Source organism: Dromaius novaehollandiae, chromosome 27 (genome assembly GCF_036370855.1).
Source record: "Dromaius novaehollandiae isolate bDroNov1 chromosome 27, bDroNov1.hap1, whole genome shotgun sequence".
Taxonomy (NCBI): Eukaryota; Metazoa; Chordata; class Aves; order Casuariiformes; family Dromaiidae; genus Dromaius; species Dromaius novaehollandiae.
Window position 1 is genome coordinate 2,094,355 of NC_088124.1, and position 16,705 is coordinate 2,111,059.

At 42.9% G+C, this 16,705-nt stretch overlaps 2 protein-coding genes across 5 annotated transcripts in view; one reads left to right on the top strand and one right to left on the bottom strand.

Annotated features, from left to right (window-relative positions):
- The window catches only part of CEPT1 (choline/ethanolamine phosphotransferase 1), a 32,413-nt gene extending 30,771 nt beyond the window's left edge, over positions 1 to 1,642 (bottom strand). For 2 of the 4 annotated variants that reach the window (XM_026101225.2, XM_026101227.2), the window contains exon 1: positions 794 to 872. The gene's annotated coding sequence lies outside the window, so the exon portion shown is untranslated. Of the gene's footprint in view, positions 1 to 409; positions 434 to 793; positions 873 to 1,619 lie in introns of those variants that run through there. The other 2 variants (XM_064498196.1, XM_064498195.1) reach the window with 2 other exon arrangements.
- On the top strand, positions 793 to 15,483 carry DRAM2 (DNA damage regulated autophagy modulator 2). The gene is made up of 9 exons (XM_026101229.2): positions 793 to 936; positions 4,061 to 4,157; positions 5,952 to 6,109; positions 6,819 to 6,886; positions 7,495 to 7,634; positions 10,185 to 10,362; positions 13,385 to 13,467; positions 14,604 to 14,696; positions 15,133 to 15,483. The coding sequence occupies exons 3-9, from the start codon at positions 5,979 to 5,981 to the stop codon at positions 15,238 to 15,240; spliced, it is 801 nt and encodes a 266-aa protein (XP_025957014.2). The 5' UTR covers positions 793 to 936; positions 4,061 to 4,157; positions 5,952 to 5,978; the 3' UTR covers positions 15,241 to 15,483.
- The last annotated feature ends 1,222 nt before the right edge of the window (positions 15,484 to 16,705 follow it).

Sequence of the window (16,705 nt, forward strand, 5' to 3'; positions counted from 1 at the left end):
AAAAAAAAAAAAAAAAAAAAAAACACCTTATTCTTAAGTCTAGCAGAATAAAGCCTGAGAGAGGAAGATGACAGGGCCCATACTAGGAAGAGAAAATCAGCTACACAAATCTAACGTCAACACTAGCATAAGAATAAGTATTCTCATTCCCACCCTCCGTGGCTTGACTAAGGCAATTCCTGACTGTGGAAAGCCGGACTCAGAAAAGCCTCCCAGCAGGAGGAGAGTGCAATCAAACAGGGCCTCCCTCATGCAGGAGCTTGATAAGTTTGGGAGCAGGCCGACTCACACCCCCAGTTATCAGGAAATTAGAGTTAGTCACCCAGGAGGCCTCAGCGGGGGTTGTCCAGGACAACCCGGAAAAATACCTGAAGCACAAAAAACGAAGCTCTACACTTTTCCCCCTTACCGAGGGGCTGCCCGCACCACCCCTGCCCCGAGCAAGGGGGAAAGCAGCCAAACGCCGCCTCGTCCTCCAGAGCAAACAACCCCGCGCTGCCCAGAGCCCGCAGGACTTTCACCTGGGCCTGTTTGCTGGCGGCAGGCAGGCGGGCGGGCGAGGGCAGGGCCGGCGCCCCTCGGCCCCGCCGCCCCGGGCGCGGAGGAGGCGGGCCCGCACCCGCCCGGGGAGCCCGGCCCCGCGGCGCAGGCCCAGGCCCGGCCCCCAGGACCCCTTCCCACGGCGCCCCCCACCCTCGCGGGGCCCGGGCAGCGCGGAGGGGAGGGAAGGGACGGCGGAAACCCCCCACAACCCGCCCGGGCACACCGGGACCGCGGGGCACCCGGCATTTACCTCAGCCTCCGCGCACTGGGCGGCGCTTTACGCCCCTTTTGCGACTGCCGGAAAGGAGGCGGGCGGGGGCGCGCGACGGGAGGGGGCGGGGCCGGGCCAGGCCGGGGCCGGGCCGCCATGGCGACGGCGCGGGAGAGGCTGAGGTAAACGGCTGCCGGGGCGGACGCACGGCGCCGCCGGGACCCCGGTCACCCCGCGCACCCCGGTCACCCCGCAGGGACCCTCCCGGTGTCCCCTGGCCTCCCAGTCACCTCCTTAGGGACCCTCCCGGTGCCCCCTGGCCTCCCCGGTCACCCCTCAGGGACCCTCCGGGTCACGGAATCACAGAGCAGTCGAGGTTCAGAAGGAGCCTTTAGAGATCATCTAGTTTTGGTCACCCGGTGTCCCTTGGCCTCCCCGTGACGCCCCCGGTCACCCTCCCCGCTGTCCAGTGACGCCCTGCGACTCTTAACGACACCCTGCCCCCCCTCCCCGGTGTCCCCCGACCCCCGTGGTGACCCCGGGTGCCCCTGTCACTCCCGTCGAGCCCCCTGCCCCTTCTCTCATCTCACCCTCTTACCTCCCCGCAGCCAGGCCCCTGCCCCCAGGCCTCTCCCTTGCGCCTCCGTTTCCCCCTCCGTGCCTTGCCCCTTCCTGCCCAGCTCCTCTCTTAAACCTCCCCTCTGCCCTGGTCCTCGCTTTCCCTCTCCCTCCTTCCCTCTCTCCTACTGCTCTGAGCCGCCCCCAGCACAACAGGCACCTGCACAGTCTCCGTGACCTCGCAGCACCTTTGATCCCCTGCTGTAACGTGGGAAACTCTCTCCTCGCTCTGCTTCTAGATACTCACGTATTTTCAGCTACTCTCTGCTGGTTAGGTCAGACTGACAGGTAGCATGCATTCCTCCCAAGCACCCAGCTCCTCAATCGGTTGTAGCAACAGGGCAGTATCACTGTGTCACGTTTCTAAAAGCAGGCATTAATACACCCTTACATCATGGTATCTTGTGCCTGGCTGTTTGCTTTGGCACCGTGCCATTCTGGATAGCAGGGGGTTAGCAAGGTGATAAAGAGCCTCGTTTCACCTCTCTGGAAGCTGATCCTCAGATCCAAAAGATTTAGTACCATCTCTATCTTAAACTTTTTTGGTGTCAGTACCATGAAAGACTCAAAAGGAATTTTGCCTGTCATTAAACTGCAGTGGGAACAACAAAGCTGACATTTCCTACTTTCTTACTTTTAGTCCTTTGAGGATTAGCAACCTTTAACCGTTATTATCAGTTTGACCCTGACAATAAGTTACGCAAATGAGCACGTTCAGTCTCTTTATGACTCATCCCCATCCAACCCTTGTGCTCACTCAGGAATGCATGCAGCAAATTATTTTGTCTTATTCCTTCAACAGTGTCTGTTGGAATATTTTGCTGGAGAAAAAAAGGAGTGTCCCTTAGTATGGTTTTAACTCTGCCTGTCTTCCTGAGAGAGCAGGAAAGAGGCAGGTTGAGGCAGTCTTTTCTATTGCTCATCCGGGCATTGACCTTCAGAAACATTTTCATTACATCTTCTGTAGTTTCTATTCCTCATACTCAAGCATGTGCAGAATGCTGCTACACGCTTTCTGCATTTAAAGAAAAAACTCAAAGATGGTTAAAATCTTTGCTTTTGAAGCACTTCCTTGACTTGCTCTTGATAATGATTTGATAATGCCTATCTCACAAGAAAGATCTGTGGAAATTAATCTGTGGTATCAAAAACTCTTAGGACACAAAAATATCTACAGATCAGGATACATGTTTAAGAAAACATTTACTTATATTGAAAAGAGAGGCCAGCCATGGCTATTACACAATCAGTTGGCAAAGGACCTTGTGAAAAAACAAGGAGGCTGAGTATGTTTTACTTTTTACTGTCAAAAACAATGGAACAGGATGAGGCATTAATTATATCTGAGGACTGTCCAGCTGGCAAGTTGCCAGGCAATTCCATCCTGTGTCCAAATGATTTCAGACGCTTTTTATGTGCTTGTGCTTGCCCAGACGCTCCGCCTTCAGAGCCCCATGGGTTGGCAGTGAGGTGACTTACCCACAGAAGTGCAAAGTTTGGACAGCCTCAGGTAGACAGCGCCGTAAATGTACGCAGCACTTTGCATAGGACAAAGACTGTTCTCGCTTATTCCTGCTTCCTGTATATATAGTCTGCCTATATAACGCATGAAAAAGGACTCGATTACACTTTACACTCAAATTTTAAAAGGCAAGGAAGATGAAAGGAGATTAAAATAATCCGGGGAAGAACTTGGCACAGCTGAGGGAGAGCATTTGGTGAACAAAAATTAGGAAACAGTTTCAAGCATAAGGAGAGTTTGTCTGGGGTGTATGAATCTGAAAGTAAGAGAGGACAGGAGCTGTAACTTTCCGGCTGGGCACAAACCAGCTCTAATTGCCATGGCGTTTGGATGTACCAGCCTGCAGCTATACTCACCTTAGAAAGTTGTGCCTCACCAAAGCACTCAGATTGCAATTGAAGCTACCACACTGCTATTTACACCTGACCACATGAAAATGCTGGTAATTTGTGTCCGGACCATAGCTTCTGGCTGCATAACAGGATAGCTTGTAGAGAGAGACTGAATCTTAATTGACTGAGGGCTTGTCTGCAGCAGGGCTCGCTCTAGAGTAGACACTGCTGATCAACTGCCTGTGTGGACATATTTATCAAGTAATAAGAGTGATTTCCAGGTGGGCAATTGGGAATAGCTGTTCTGCTTTACTAACCTCACCTTAGTCCAGATTAGTTTATCTGCATATGCATGCAAATACTGCAGGAGATGGAGAATCTGCTTCCTCTGTGAGCCTGTCCCCAGCATAGCTTCAGTCCCATTGCATCTGCATAGCAGTGATACCTATCCTGCCACATATTTAATATGACACTAGCATCACATTGGGTGAAAGTGGTGATCATAGGCACTGATTTTAATTGTATTGAAACAGTTGCATTTAATTTTTTCTTATAAGCTTCTCATTTCAAGTTAAATCTGTTGGTATAGACAGGTCCTCTGGATCTGAAAGTCTTAAACACCTCTATTTTTCTGTTTTTCTGTCATACCATCATATATATTTCAGCAAAGACAGCATTTCATTTCTTAAATCACTTGGAACATAGGAACAGCCATTTTGAGTCAAGCCAAAGGTCCACCTAGGCAATGGCTAATAGCAGATAAAGAACAAATAGTATCAAGTAAATGGCATAGAAGTACATCATGGCTTGATTATTTTCTTTTATATCTCAAAGATTTAGAAAAGAAATGGAGGGAGTGGGGAACTTCAGCAGAAAGATGACTTTGGATTCCCCTTGAGGTGACATTTCTCTTCGATATCGTTATTCTCAGGTATGTGGCCTATTGTTATACTTTTTTCAGGCAAAAATATATTAGTTAAGAAAAGCTAAGACACCACTACCTTTTAAATGTTAAAGGAAAAATAAAGTGTAAGTATCAGACTGACCCCTAGGAGCTTTGAGTTACATTCTCAGGGATATACATCTATAATGGATAATGCTAGGCAAAATATGTGTTTCTCTTTCATACAGATTCCCAGTTTACTCATACAAGAGATGTGATTGTGAAGTTAAGTTCATTATTATTTTTACTGCATTACAGTCTTAAAATGAAAGTTAGCATTAAAGGGCAAATGTTACATTATGCATACCTTAAAAATTAAATCCTAAAGGTCAGAAATTAAGCAACTTTAATTCAATCATTTTATTCTTATTCACTGAATCTCCTGTTAAATACCTTTACCTGCTACCTAACATCTTTCTTACAAGCAGCTGAACCTTTGACTTTACAAAGATATAATCTGTATATTCTTTTCAAGAGTTATTAGTAAGAGCTGGCTTTCATCATGTTGCAGAGACATTCCAGAGCTCATTTGTTATTGTTAGAACCACTAACATTCTAGACTAGGAGCACAAGCACCTGAGTGAGTGACCAGTTTCTGGTAAATGAGCAAGGGGTACTGACTGTTTCCCGTTATGTGGTGAATCTACCAAATTGGCCTTCTGCAAGCTGCCCTAGACACGCACACTGGGAGAGGTCAGCAAGATGATATGCTATGGAAAGACAAATGTCTGCTGGTGACCAAATAATCTGCAGTGTGCAGTTGGTCCATATCAGAAGAGCACTGAGGTCTCCAGAGCAAGATGCAAGGAAGTGATCAGCTTTGATCTGTTGCAGGATTCACCCACTTTTGTTTTAAATTCTTTTCCTCTGAGACTCCCTAGTCTTCATGCTTCCTATGTCTTTTTTGCTTTTCTCTTTCTCCTTCCTTTCAGTCCCTCGTTCACACCATAAGCAGCATCAGCCTTAAATCCTCCCAGTGCTGCGCTCATTCCTATTTTCTCTCCAAACAGAATTTTCTCACATATTGTTGTTTGATCTTTGTCTGGATGGCCCTTGGATCTATACTCTTTACTGCTCATTCTTCCTCTCTTCTTTTCCCTGTTTTGTGTTCCAGGTAGTCCTTGAATTTCAAGGTGTGGCTGGTAGCAGCCAGCTTTTGCTTATAGATTTGTGAGCTTATTTGAGTAACACTTATAACAGCTTTTTAGTTGCACAGTATGACAGGTACTAGATGAGTGCAAATATTAATGTAATTTTAGGTGATTTTTTAACATGTCTGCCCAATTGGTTGTTAATGGAAGTTAGACGCTCTGCAACAGCCACTATCAATTAAACTGTTGCTGTTGGGGCATGTTCTCTATTAGTGTTTCCTTTTCTGTCAGCCTCACTAATTTTAACATGGTGTTACGACACCAGGTTAAGAAGAAAATGGAGTCAGTTATTCACAGTGACCCACTTGACCTTCCTCTGTCAGCAACAAATGGTGAGACACGCAGTAAAGTGACACTATTGATTTTTTTCTAATGATCTAAGAGGTTCAGGACGAACATTTCCAGATGTGATTTCTGCTTATTTATGATTGCTTCTGTGCTGTGAAGTCAAATGGTTGCTTCAGGTCTGGAGGACAGGACTGAGAGCAACATCAAATCCATTTCATCCCAGCATAGCCTTTGTAGTGAAGAGTCATCCTTGACAGCTGCAGACTGTGAATAGACAGCTTGCCTCAAGAAAAGCAAAAATTTTGAGATAAATCTTAGTAAACTTACGTGTTTGATTCCTCAGTGTTTGGAGTTAGAAGACAACACTGAAATGTGGTGGTTTCAGCAAGGCCTCTCTTTCTTGCCTGTGGCTTTGGTTGTGTGGTCAGCTGCATCTTTTATATTTTCTTACATTACTGCGATCATCCTACACCACGTCGACCCTTTGGTACCGTACATCAGGTCAGTAAAGTTCATACAATTACACTCAGTAAAGTTCGTACAATTACACTGTTAACTGTATCTAAGTAGTGAGTTGCCTCTCACTCCTGCCAGTTCTTCTCCAACTCCAAGCTTTAAACAACAGGTTTTTAAATTAAAGTTATATACATATAATTATAAACAACTATAAGTCTATTTAAAGCTACCTATTTTTGTGCAAATGTTTGACCTTTAAATTGTTGTGGCTCTGTGGACACATCCTTAAAATGGTGCTGAATGAGAAAATTGGGAGTGCAACTCCAGCCCTCTGTTTGGAATAAAGCTTCTTGCTGTCACCAAGTTTGGTTTCATCACTAAATCTATCCTGTAATCTACATTCCTGACTGGATAGCAATAAGGTTGCACATATGACGTTAATTTTGGCCTTTCACTTTTTCAAGTTCTTCATTTTCCAATTTTATTACTCTTTATTCACTTTTTATATGGAATATAAAAGGAATAGCTATACCAAGTTATGTTCATTCCTAGTTCTAAGAATAGCATGTCCTTACCATGCTTATTTCTACATCTCTGGAAACTAGCACAGTATAGCTTATGTCATGAAAAATTCAGTGAAAAATATCTGGGAGGGTTCTGCAAACCCATTTCTTACGGTTTCTTTGTAGCCTGAAATAAAGGTGGGTTGCAAGTATTTTTAGTATAGATGGAGATCACTATTTTTTTCTTCCAGTGATACAGGGACAATACCTCCTGAAAGATGCTTATTTGGGATTATGCTAAATATTTCGGCTTTCATGGGTGAGTATAGAAGGTTGTCTTTGGTGAACTGTAAGCAATTCTGGAATGCACACTATTTTAAACAAATGTACACTATTTTAAACTAATTAAAAAACTAAAAAATTGTTTAAAATTTTAAACAATTTCCATATTCAGATCATTAAACAGCCCATAATTCTCAGTCAAAAGCTAAGTTCTAAGTAATCTATCTTAATACTCTTAAGTAACTGAGAGGAAAGCATATTGCAGGAATGTTATCCACAAAGCCAGCATGACAATTCCAGAAGGCGAAAAATGCATTCAAAAGATACCCAGACTGGTAAAAGAAATAGAAATGCAAGTTTAAGGCAATCAGTCCACTTAAATCGTGCTGTAATTATAGGGGGGCGAGGGGGAACAACCTAGTAGGTCTTGCAAATGAAAGAGATTAGAAAATCCAGTGAGTCAATATGTTTATTATTATACTATTTCAGTTTTGACTTCCAACTTTCAACTTTCTATTTCAGTACGCAATAACATAGCTTTTTTATTTTAAATAATTGCCTTTGTCACTCAGCATCTTTCCAGTTAAAAAGAACAATCTGCCTGTCAGCTTAAGATCTTACTGCATTTGGGTTCTTCATTCATAGGTATGGCTACCATGTATGTCCGTTATAAACAAGTTCATGCTCTGAATCCAGAAAAATCCAAGATCACCAAGCTTAATAAGATTGGCCTTACACTAGGACTGATGAGCTGTTTTGGACTTTGCATTATTGCAAATTTCCAGGTTTGTGCTTTGCTTGCAGTTTTCTAAGGCTGTCCAGAATTCTGTTTGTTTACTGAGATATCTGATAAGATACGGGGGGTTGGCTCGAATCAAAACTTTTGGGGTGGAAACCTGTTTTTTTTTTTGTCAAATTCCCTACAGAAAACTGTTAGAAAATTGAAGTTTCAGTATGGAATTTCTTACACATTTATAACTTGCTTTATCCACTGGGACTTGTCAGCAGCCGTTCATGAAGTTCCAAAATGTTATAAAATTTTATAAGTTTTCCAGAAAGCAAACATCTTCAGTCTCCTTCTTATAGAAGATTTGAAAGTCTTAATTCCAGATTAAAAGACCATAAATAAAGTATATTGTATTTTGACTCAGGAGAATCGAATGTCAAATATTAGAAAATTTTTATAACCAGAAATAACATCAATAAAAACAGCTGACCCCACAAGAAGTCTAGCTCTAAAAAATCTTGCCTCTTCGGTATATTTTCCTTCAAAACCTACCCAGTTCTTGAAAATACTGCAATCTCAGTCAGCTTTTGAAATTCTGCCTCTCAGTATCTCAATTTTTTATTTTTCTCTACAATACCTCTTTTGTTGTTTTTCCAAAACCTGATACTCTCAAGTATTCACACCATCACCAGGCCACATTTAGCCTCACTGGCTGTTACACACAAGAAAGCTGTGTAGTTACCAACCTGTCATACTAATTATCAGCTGGATTTTTTCAGAGGTCGGTGGTGGTACCTTCGGCCACTAGAGGCTGCAATGGCACCTACTTAGTCTCCTGCTGGATCAGAGCCAGGATTAGAAACAGAGAGCAACAAGGAAAGCTCTACCTTCCTCGCTTCCCTTTTCCCAATAGCACAGGTCTCCACTGCTTCCACACCCCATCTTAGGGAGCACATTGATTTTTGCATTTCTTGGAAGCTTCAATCAGTTTGCTTTTCTACAGCCCTAGCTGTAGCCAGGGTCACAGTCTCCTCTACCAAGTAAGAGGGCCCAAGTCGTGTTCTGCTCCATGATTTGCCTCCACCACTGATCAGAGGAGGGTATGTCTACTTTTGTAGATTTCCAGATAATCAAAATATAGGTTAATTTCTTAACCAGTTTGTATGACATTTAATCTTGAGCAACACAAAAGTTGCCAGTGATGCGCTAGCATATCTGAGTGGTGCTCAGGCTCTGTTGGGGGCCATCCCAGAGGCAAAAGGAGCTAAAAATCCCTGAAGTACACTAGATACTGAAGACAATCAAAATGTGAAAGAACATGTGAAGATGAACATGGAGGACACAACCATCAAGCAGAGAGCTCCAAACAATTCTCACTGCCTGGGAATAAAAGCAATGGCACAGGGCTCATACTCGCAAGGATTTTGATTTGTGCTGTTGAACCAATGCAACTGCTCTATTTTAGCTATGGATATTAATTTCCCTTTCATACAGGATGAAGGCTTCTCTCTGTTGAAGCCTAATCACTGAACAGCGTATGCTTTCAGAGCACACACCTTTGGCTATTAACTGGCAGCATAAATACAATTTAAATTTCCATCTTTGTTGTACTGCTGTCAATACACCTTAAAATGCATTTGCGCTCCATAAGGTGCACATTCAGATTGTGAAGAAAGCATGACCCTGATTGCTGATGTTAGTAGTTACTCGATAAAATACATAGATAATTTCATGTTTTAGGGCATAAAATGATCATCTGCAGGATTGGGAGTACAGTGAGGCTGCCAGGCTTTGTATTGCACAATTGGCAAGATGCACTTAATTTTCTGCCTATGGGTACTGTGCCCAGTCAGTGATTAGAGGAATGGACTGAATGCACTCTAATTTTCAATGGCAGAGATTGTGAGTTTGGTTGTTTTTGCTGGAATCATTTCTGGTTTTAAGGATTTTTACTACTTGACATTTGATTCTCCTAAAGTGTTGGTTTATTTATTTGTTTTTTAAAGTTGAAAAGTATTACTTTCTGATTCAACCTCGTTCTCTGAATATGCAAAGATATTAGTTTGACAAACAAAGCATACTCAAACTCAAGTAATTCAGAAAAGGACTAAACCTATTTTATTTTTCACGTAATTTTTCGGACTAGATTGTGTGTTGTGTTTATCTTGTATTATGTTATCCTTCATAAACATTCAAATTCCAGAGATAGAAAAGCTCAACAGATAGCCTGTCGTAACCCTTCTTACCTGCCCAACTGCAGGGATTCCTTCATCCAATTTCTGTGTTACCATCCATTTTTCTTTGAATACAGCTAATGAGAGCATTTATAAATTCCTGTAGTTAAGATACAGCTGTGATCTATAACTTAGCCACAAGAACTTACCAAAAGCAGCAATATAGAGGGCTGGTAAATGCTGGCTTCTAGCTCACTCTGTGTGGGGTTTCCAATAAAATATCTTAAGTACTGACATGTTCCAAAACTGCCTAACTTCAGATGCAAGAAGATGATTCAGCAGATAGAGTCCCAAACAAAGGTTTACAAAACAAAAATATTGTCTGAGTTTAAGATTAAAACAGGTTATGTATTAGTAATACTTTCTTTCCCTAGAAATGTATTCTATACTACATCCATGTGATTGGAGCCTGCCTGACATTTGGAATAGGAGCTGTTTATATGCTAGTTCAGACCGTCCTATCCTACCTGATGCAGCCAGAAATTCACAGCAAAGACATCTTTTGGATCCGACTGACAGTGTTACTCTGGTGTTGTTCAAGCATTGCAAGCAGTATCCTTTGCTCTGAAGTGTGACCATAGAATAGAGCAACTTCTACACACAATACTATTTGCAAATAAGTTAGTTTAACTTGCCAGTAGGAAAAAAATATGCCACAGGTGACCTGCCATCTTTAGATATACAGCTTGTATTGTACTACGTAGTCATATTCTGTGTTGCAACCTGGGAACTTTAGCATAAAGGGAATCATCAGGTTAAGCCCACTAGTGAGTCACTGGCTACTAAGAGACAAGAGGGATGGTTAACCCTTCTCCTCTCCCCTCCTCACGCACACAAGGGAGTGAAAATGACAAAATAAGAATTTATCACAAGGAGTCTTGACCACAGATTATTGAAGATGGGGAGAAAGAAGTGTGCTTGAGACAGGTGAGCTTAGTGGGAAAAAACCAGGCGAGAAATAAGTGTCTCTGGAGGTGTGAACGCTGCAACGTTTTTTTATAGAAAACCAAAAGAAGTACAGAACGTAGCAGAAGAGAAACTACCACTAACCTATCAGTGCACATTAGTGATGCACTGTGCCAGATGGCTTCCAGCGGCGCTTTAAAGTGCTAGCAGTTATCAGTAATGCCTTTGATGGTCTCAAGCCTGCTTGGGAGAAAGTTCTGGAGCGTTCTGCCAAGGTTGAGTCAGAAGTGGAATTTGACCTCTGATCTCCTCCCTGCCCATCCTGTAGTTCAACAGAGAAGAAATTTCTGACAGGCATTCCCTAAAACCTTCTCTTGACCCTGGAATCCATCATCTCCCGTAATTTTCATTTCTGAAGTGCTGGAAGCAGCTGCAGGTTTTAAAGAAATGTGGGCAAACCCCTCCAGAAAGAGGAGCCTTTTTCTGTCCAGTCATTTAATATCAGGAAACTGAACCAGGAGTACCTCTGTTAAACATTGTATTTTGAAAATTATGACCATGTTTGTGTCAAACAGGACTATAAAACTTAAGGATTGGAATTTACATTCCAAAGGCATGAGTCCAAAATCATCACTAGATGCTGTCTTTCTGCAACTGAATCAAGGCCACCTGTTTAATCCCCCACCAATTCCACTTATTTCTAGGCTGACAGCCAAAACCAACACGAAACTACACACCCAGTTTCCCATTGGCAGAGAGTCTAGCTGATCACTGAGCTCCCATTTCTGCTCCTACAAGATTTTATAATCTGTTCCAGTCAGACAAAAAGTGATAGTCTGGGCACTGGTAGTTAGACATGAAGAAGAGAGAAGGAACCTTATCTACTGAGGAGTCTTGATACAGAATAAGGAAGTCATCTGCATGACTTCAGGGAATTTCAATCTGCAGTAGAAATATGTCTGATCCTGAAGCATCGAAGAGCCAGTTGATAGTCCTAACTCAAGGACTGTCTAGTCCAGTGGGGAATTTCAATACTGAAGACAATTGTGATGAGTAACAAGGAGTTAGCTGCAGAATTGCATGGCAACATGAAATAAAGCTGTGATGTTGTATAGTTCTCCTTTTTCCAAACAGATTACAGCTTGCATCAAGTTGGCCATTTTGGGTGCTAGAGGAGAACACGCTTTTCAACTTTGAATAATTAGGAGCCAAACACAATAGGAGAAGACTTTAAAATGGAACAGTATGGACTAGATGAAAGTTAAGAGCCTTTTACAAATGCCAAAAAGAAAGCCACAAGCCCAGAGTCTATAGAGTTTTCAAACCAGTGTGGTCTAACCAAAATTAGAGGGAAGTGAAGACAGCTGTAAAAGTGGAAGGGAAGGGTAGCTATCAGAGTATTTTCTACATTAGCAGCTCTAGATGTATTAAGGAAAGAAAATAGGAGGGAGAAGTCTATGGCCATGTGTGAAATAGTGTATCTGGTACTGGAGGACAGAAGGAATCCTAAGAATCGCTGATGCGCTGCCGGACTAAAACAGCAGAATTTACAACACAGGAAGAGCAAAGCAGTTTGTTACCTGTCCTGTAACCAGGGAGAGGGTGGGAGCCAGATATTTTTGTATCTGGATGATTAAATTCTTTCCATTTCAGTAGTACCTCAGGCAGGTAACACACAACTACTAAAGCTGGACATTTTAATTAGGAGAACTGGGTATCTTGCGTTCAGTGTTCAAATCATTAACTAAAGAGCTCCCTGGATCATTCACATCAAATTTTTAATAAGCTTTGGAAGTCTGTGTGCTCAAAGGCATAAACATGCCAGCAAGATCAGCCTTGTTCACCACCAAAATTAATCTTGGACATTAGGAGGTTCTTGATGTTTAATCCCATTAAGGATTGAGGAAGTTAAGATGTAAGTTTTATTTATAAAGGCAGTAGCATTTGATGTAGTGTATCTTCACCTCTGTAAGGTGTTGAAAGTGCAGCTTCTTAATAGCTCAGAGTAGCCTGCTGATTTTGTGTTGTTCTACATGCAGAAACTCCTCAGGTCTCCAGGCAAATAAGGAATCATTGTCATGTGTTTGTTTGGGAGTTTTTTTGGCTGTTGTACCAAACCAGCTATCAAACCCTGAGTGGACTAAAAGGGAAACAGGAAAGTTAATAGCCCTGTATTTGGCACTATTTCAAAGGATACGGTATGCCAGAGCATAATCCACACATCAAGAATTCAAGGTGGTTGAGAAGTTGAAAAGCAATCAGAGAAAGAGGTGCAGACACTATTAAACTGGAAAAATATCACAAAAAAAAGGTGCATAGTATGGTTCACATTTTAATCATAGTCCAAATGCTTTCATAAGGACCTTATATTTGATCAAGAAGGTATAACAAGATCTAGCATCCAGAATACAAAGATTGATTTTAGATTAGAATTAATTTTTTTAGTGTGGCAGTAATTGACTGTTGAAACAACCTACAGGTTGAAGGGAATGATGTGAAACGGTCTGCTTCACGTCACCATTACTATTTGTTACGCTCAGGAGGCTTTGGGAAAAAAACACCCAAAAGTCTCCTTGCAGCCTCAGGCTGAAACAATCCAGAGCTGAGTTTGAAACTTCTAAGTTTCTAATGCTTTGTGTTAAATCTTCCTTAACATATTCCTTTACAGTGTTTATTTCCTCTGTTGTTTTATATAGTGGCCTGTATGGAACTAATTTAGTACAAAAGTTGCACTGGGACCCACAGGAGAGAGTAAGTGATTTCGAGTGGAGAAAATAAAGCAAATTCATGGGAGTAGCACCATACTCAGCACTGTAAAACATGTTCCTTAAATGAAGTTTAATACAGTCTAACCTAACACTTGGTAAGCTAAGGCTTCTAATCACACCGTACAGATTTGCTTGCCTTTTGGGGTTCTCCAGTGAAGGAATATGTACGTTATTTGCAAGGTCAATGACAAATCCATCTGGGAATTTACTGCTCTTGCAGATAGCTTTGTGCTTTCAGTACTTGGCCTGGCACAGGACCAGTGAGCTTTACCAGTTGAACCAGTATGCAACTACAGGCTGAAGCAAAACAATTGCAGCTTCTAGCATTATTTTAAATTAAGCTCATGGGCAGTAACTGAGCTGCCTCAACTTGTTGTCAAGATACTGGTCTGTCTGGTCAGAGATTCACAGTCAGTGTTATAACTGTAAATTATGGATTGCATGTGCTAGCTGGTTGCAGGAGTTCCTGACTGCTGTTAGATGGGTGTCTGGTGGAGTTAGGAGGAGAAAAAGGTCAAAGGACACAAACAATATAGCTGCTTTTGAAGTGGTAAGTACCAGTATCCCACAGTGGTGGGATCCCAAGTGGAGCAGAGGAAAGGGGGGGGGGGGCAGGGTCTGGACTTCCTGATGGCTCTGCCTACCTCCCTGGCCTTCCCCCTTCTCCCCAGCCACTGCTGGAGGGGTGGGCATCTACTGGAGAAAATACTCTCCAGGCTGAGCTGAGAGTTTTCCCCTGCTTCTTTGAAGTGCAAGGGGCTTTCCAGAAGTCTGCTCACCTCCAAGGGAGCACCTCAATCTTTTTAGGAAGACAGTACTTCTGTGTAGTGGTTCTGTTACTGGCCATGTCAAGCCCTTTTTATGGACCCTTCACTTGCAGCCACTTGAGATTCAGTTCTGGGCAGGGGTGATCCCAGCTGAGCTGAGCAGGTGTTTTCCTGGTCATTCTCACTCCGAATTCAGTACTTCACTCTTAAAGACTCCAGATAGTCCAGAGAATTTACTTTTCCACAGGGAATATTTGACAGATGCAAGATGTCATCAGAGCACACCTTATTTGTGCCATTGCAGGCTCAAGAGTAGCTTCTCACACTGATTTTTCTCCCTTCTTTTACACAGGGCTACACAGCTCACATCATCAGTACTGCCTCAGAGTGGTCATTAGCATTCTCCTTTCTCAGCTTTTTTCTCACCTATATCCGTGACTTTCAGGTAAAATGAAGTTACATTAAACATCGCTTTACCAAACTCTAAATAGCCTGATATTATGCAAGATGGGCTGTGTTTACCAGCTTCTAAACTAAACAGTTTATATCATTGTCATCAAGACTGGAAGACCTGTAGCATGAACAGCATTAAATACAGTCCTTTCTTCCTCAGTAGGATCTGCTCCTAGTGTGTTAACAACACTGAATAACACAGTCACCTCCTTCCTGAAATTCAAGCTCTGTATCACAGTCACAGGGGAAGTTTGCCATCAAATTGCATGGCAAGTTGTGGAGTCACTCTAGGAGAACAGCTTGGTAGTCAGGTTAATAGTTCTGGAGGTGATCTGCATTTCAGGGTATTTGGTTTGACCGTAGAAACTGTCCATGCTGAAGAAATGACAAACCCCTAAGTTGCATTTGCTTTTCTTTTTCCTATCTAGAAAGTCTCCTTGCGTGCAGTTGTTAGCCTTCACGGACGAACCCTTTATAACACACCGCAGAGCTTTATGAATGACGAACAGACACTGCTGGTAGCAGGAAGTATCTAATGAAGTTGAAGAGAACATGTCCTCAACATAACTCAGGAATTTAGTAGCAATAACTGATATTTCCAAGCATTTATTTTGTATAAGAAAAAAATAAGAAGTGATTGTATTCAACTTGACATGAATGGCTTTGCTATTAATCCACTACCCACTCAGCAGTGCGAATGTTATCAGTATTGTAAACCAACCTGTAACATTTCTACACATGCAGATGTCATGGAAGAATTAAATGACAGTTATTAAAAAGTTGGGTCTCCTCATCACTTCCTCCACACCCAATGGAGAAACAGCACAGAATTTATCCCCCTCAGTCCCTTGCCCTGTTCTCTCCAGTGTTCCCTAGGCCAAGGCCTTTTGGATGTGTAGAGCCCCCAAGTTCAGCCCAGAGCTGCTCTCCAACATCATCCTTCCCATGCTTGTGGCACCTTTGTTTGGGTAGCTGGAGTTGACCCGTGACATATACTCTATGCCAGAGCTGAAGTTCTCTGCAAACAGCTGGAGGACACCAGAGCCAACTTCAGCCACCCATGAGGAAAGTTCTCTCTTTACACCACGATTTCTTCCAGAGGACAGGAGATGACAGGTAGCCAGCTCTGGTGTTCAGTACCTCCTGGAGAGGAGTCATAAGGAATGAGGCTGCTCCAGGGTAAAACTGCTCTATTCCAAACTTGTTCTTCTTTCTCTCAGCCCACCTGAAGTTGTTTGAATTCTTGGACCTGTCCCTCAGCTCATGTGCATAGTGTCCCTACAGCTCAGGTCTAGGAAGATTCAGAGCATGCAGCACTCATCCTGCTCATTTTACTCATGTTCCAGAGAGAAGGGGAAAGAACCAGCTCCAAACTGAGCACATAGCATAGCATGACATATGTCCTTGTAGCCTTGATGTCCCTAATACTCCCACGAGACAGTCACCAACCCATAAGCCATCTGCTCATTCCTCTTGCTGCTTCCAAAAGATGTCATACATTGTGCTGCCAGCCCTTGAGCTGCTCTTGCAGCTTGTCAGTGTGCGCTCCAGATGTTGAGCTCCACAAAGCTTTCAGGGTGAGATGCTCCATGCACATGTCAGTGTTTATGCTGAGTTGTTTTCATAGGAACAATCTCCCACACCTGTACGCTCCCTCATCAAGCTCAAGCCAGAAGCCTTAAAACACAGTTGATCCAATTCTACCAAAGTAAAGGATTAATTATTTGATTACACACAGACCTACGGAGTACAAAAGCAAAGCTGTCCCTAAGCCCTGTTTAACAGCAATAGCCCAGCTTCCCTCCTAAATTGTCACTTGAGTATATGGCTACGTAAGCTTTAGAAAGTGCTTCCTCCTGCACGAGGATGGCTCACGCTGCTAGAGAACACGAGATGTTGGCAGCTTTCTCCTGAGCCAGTGGTGAAGACTCTTCTGCCTGCAGAGGCACATAAAGGACCAGGAGAGGCATTTAAACTGGGATGCTCCCAGCTTCCCCCCCA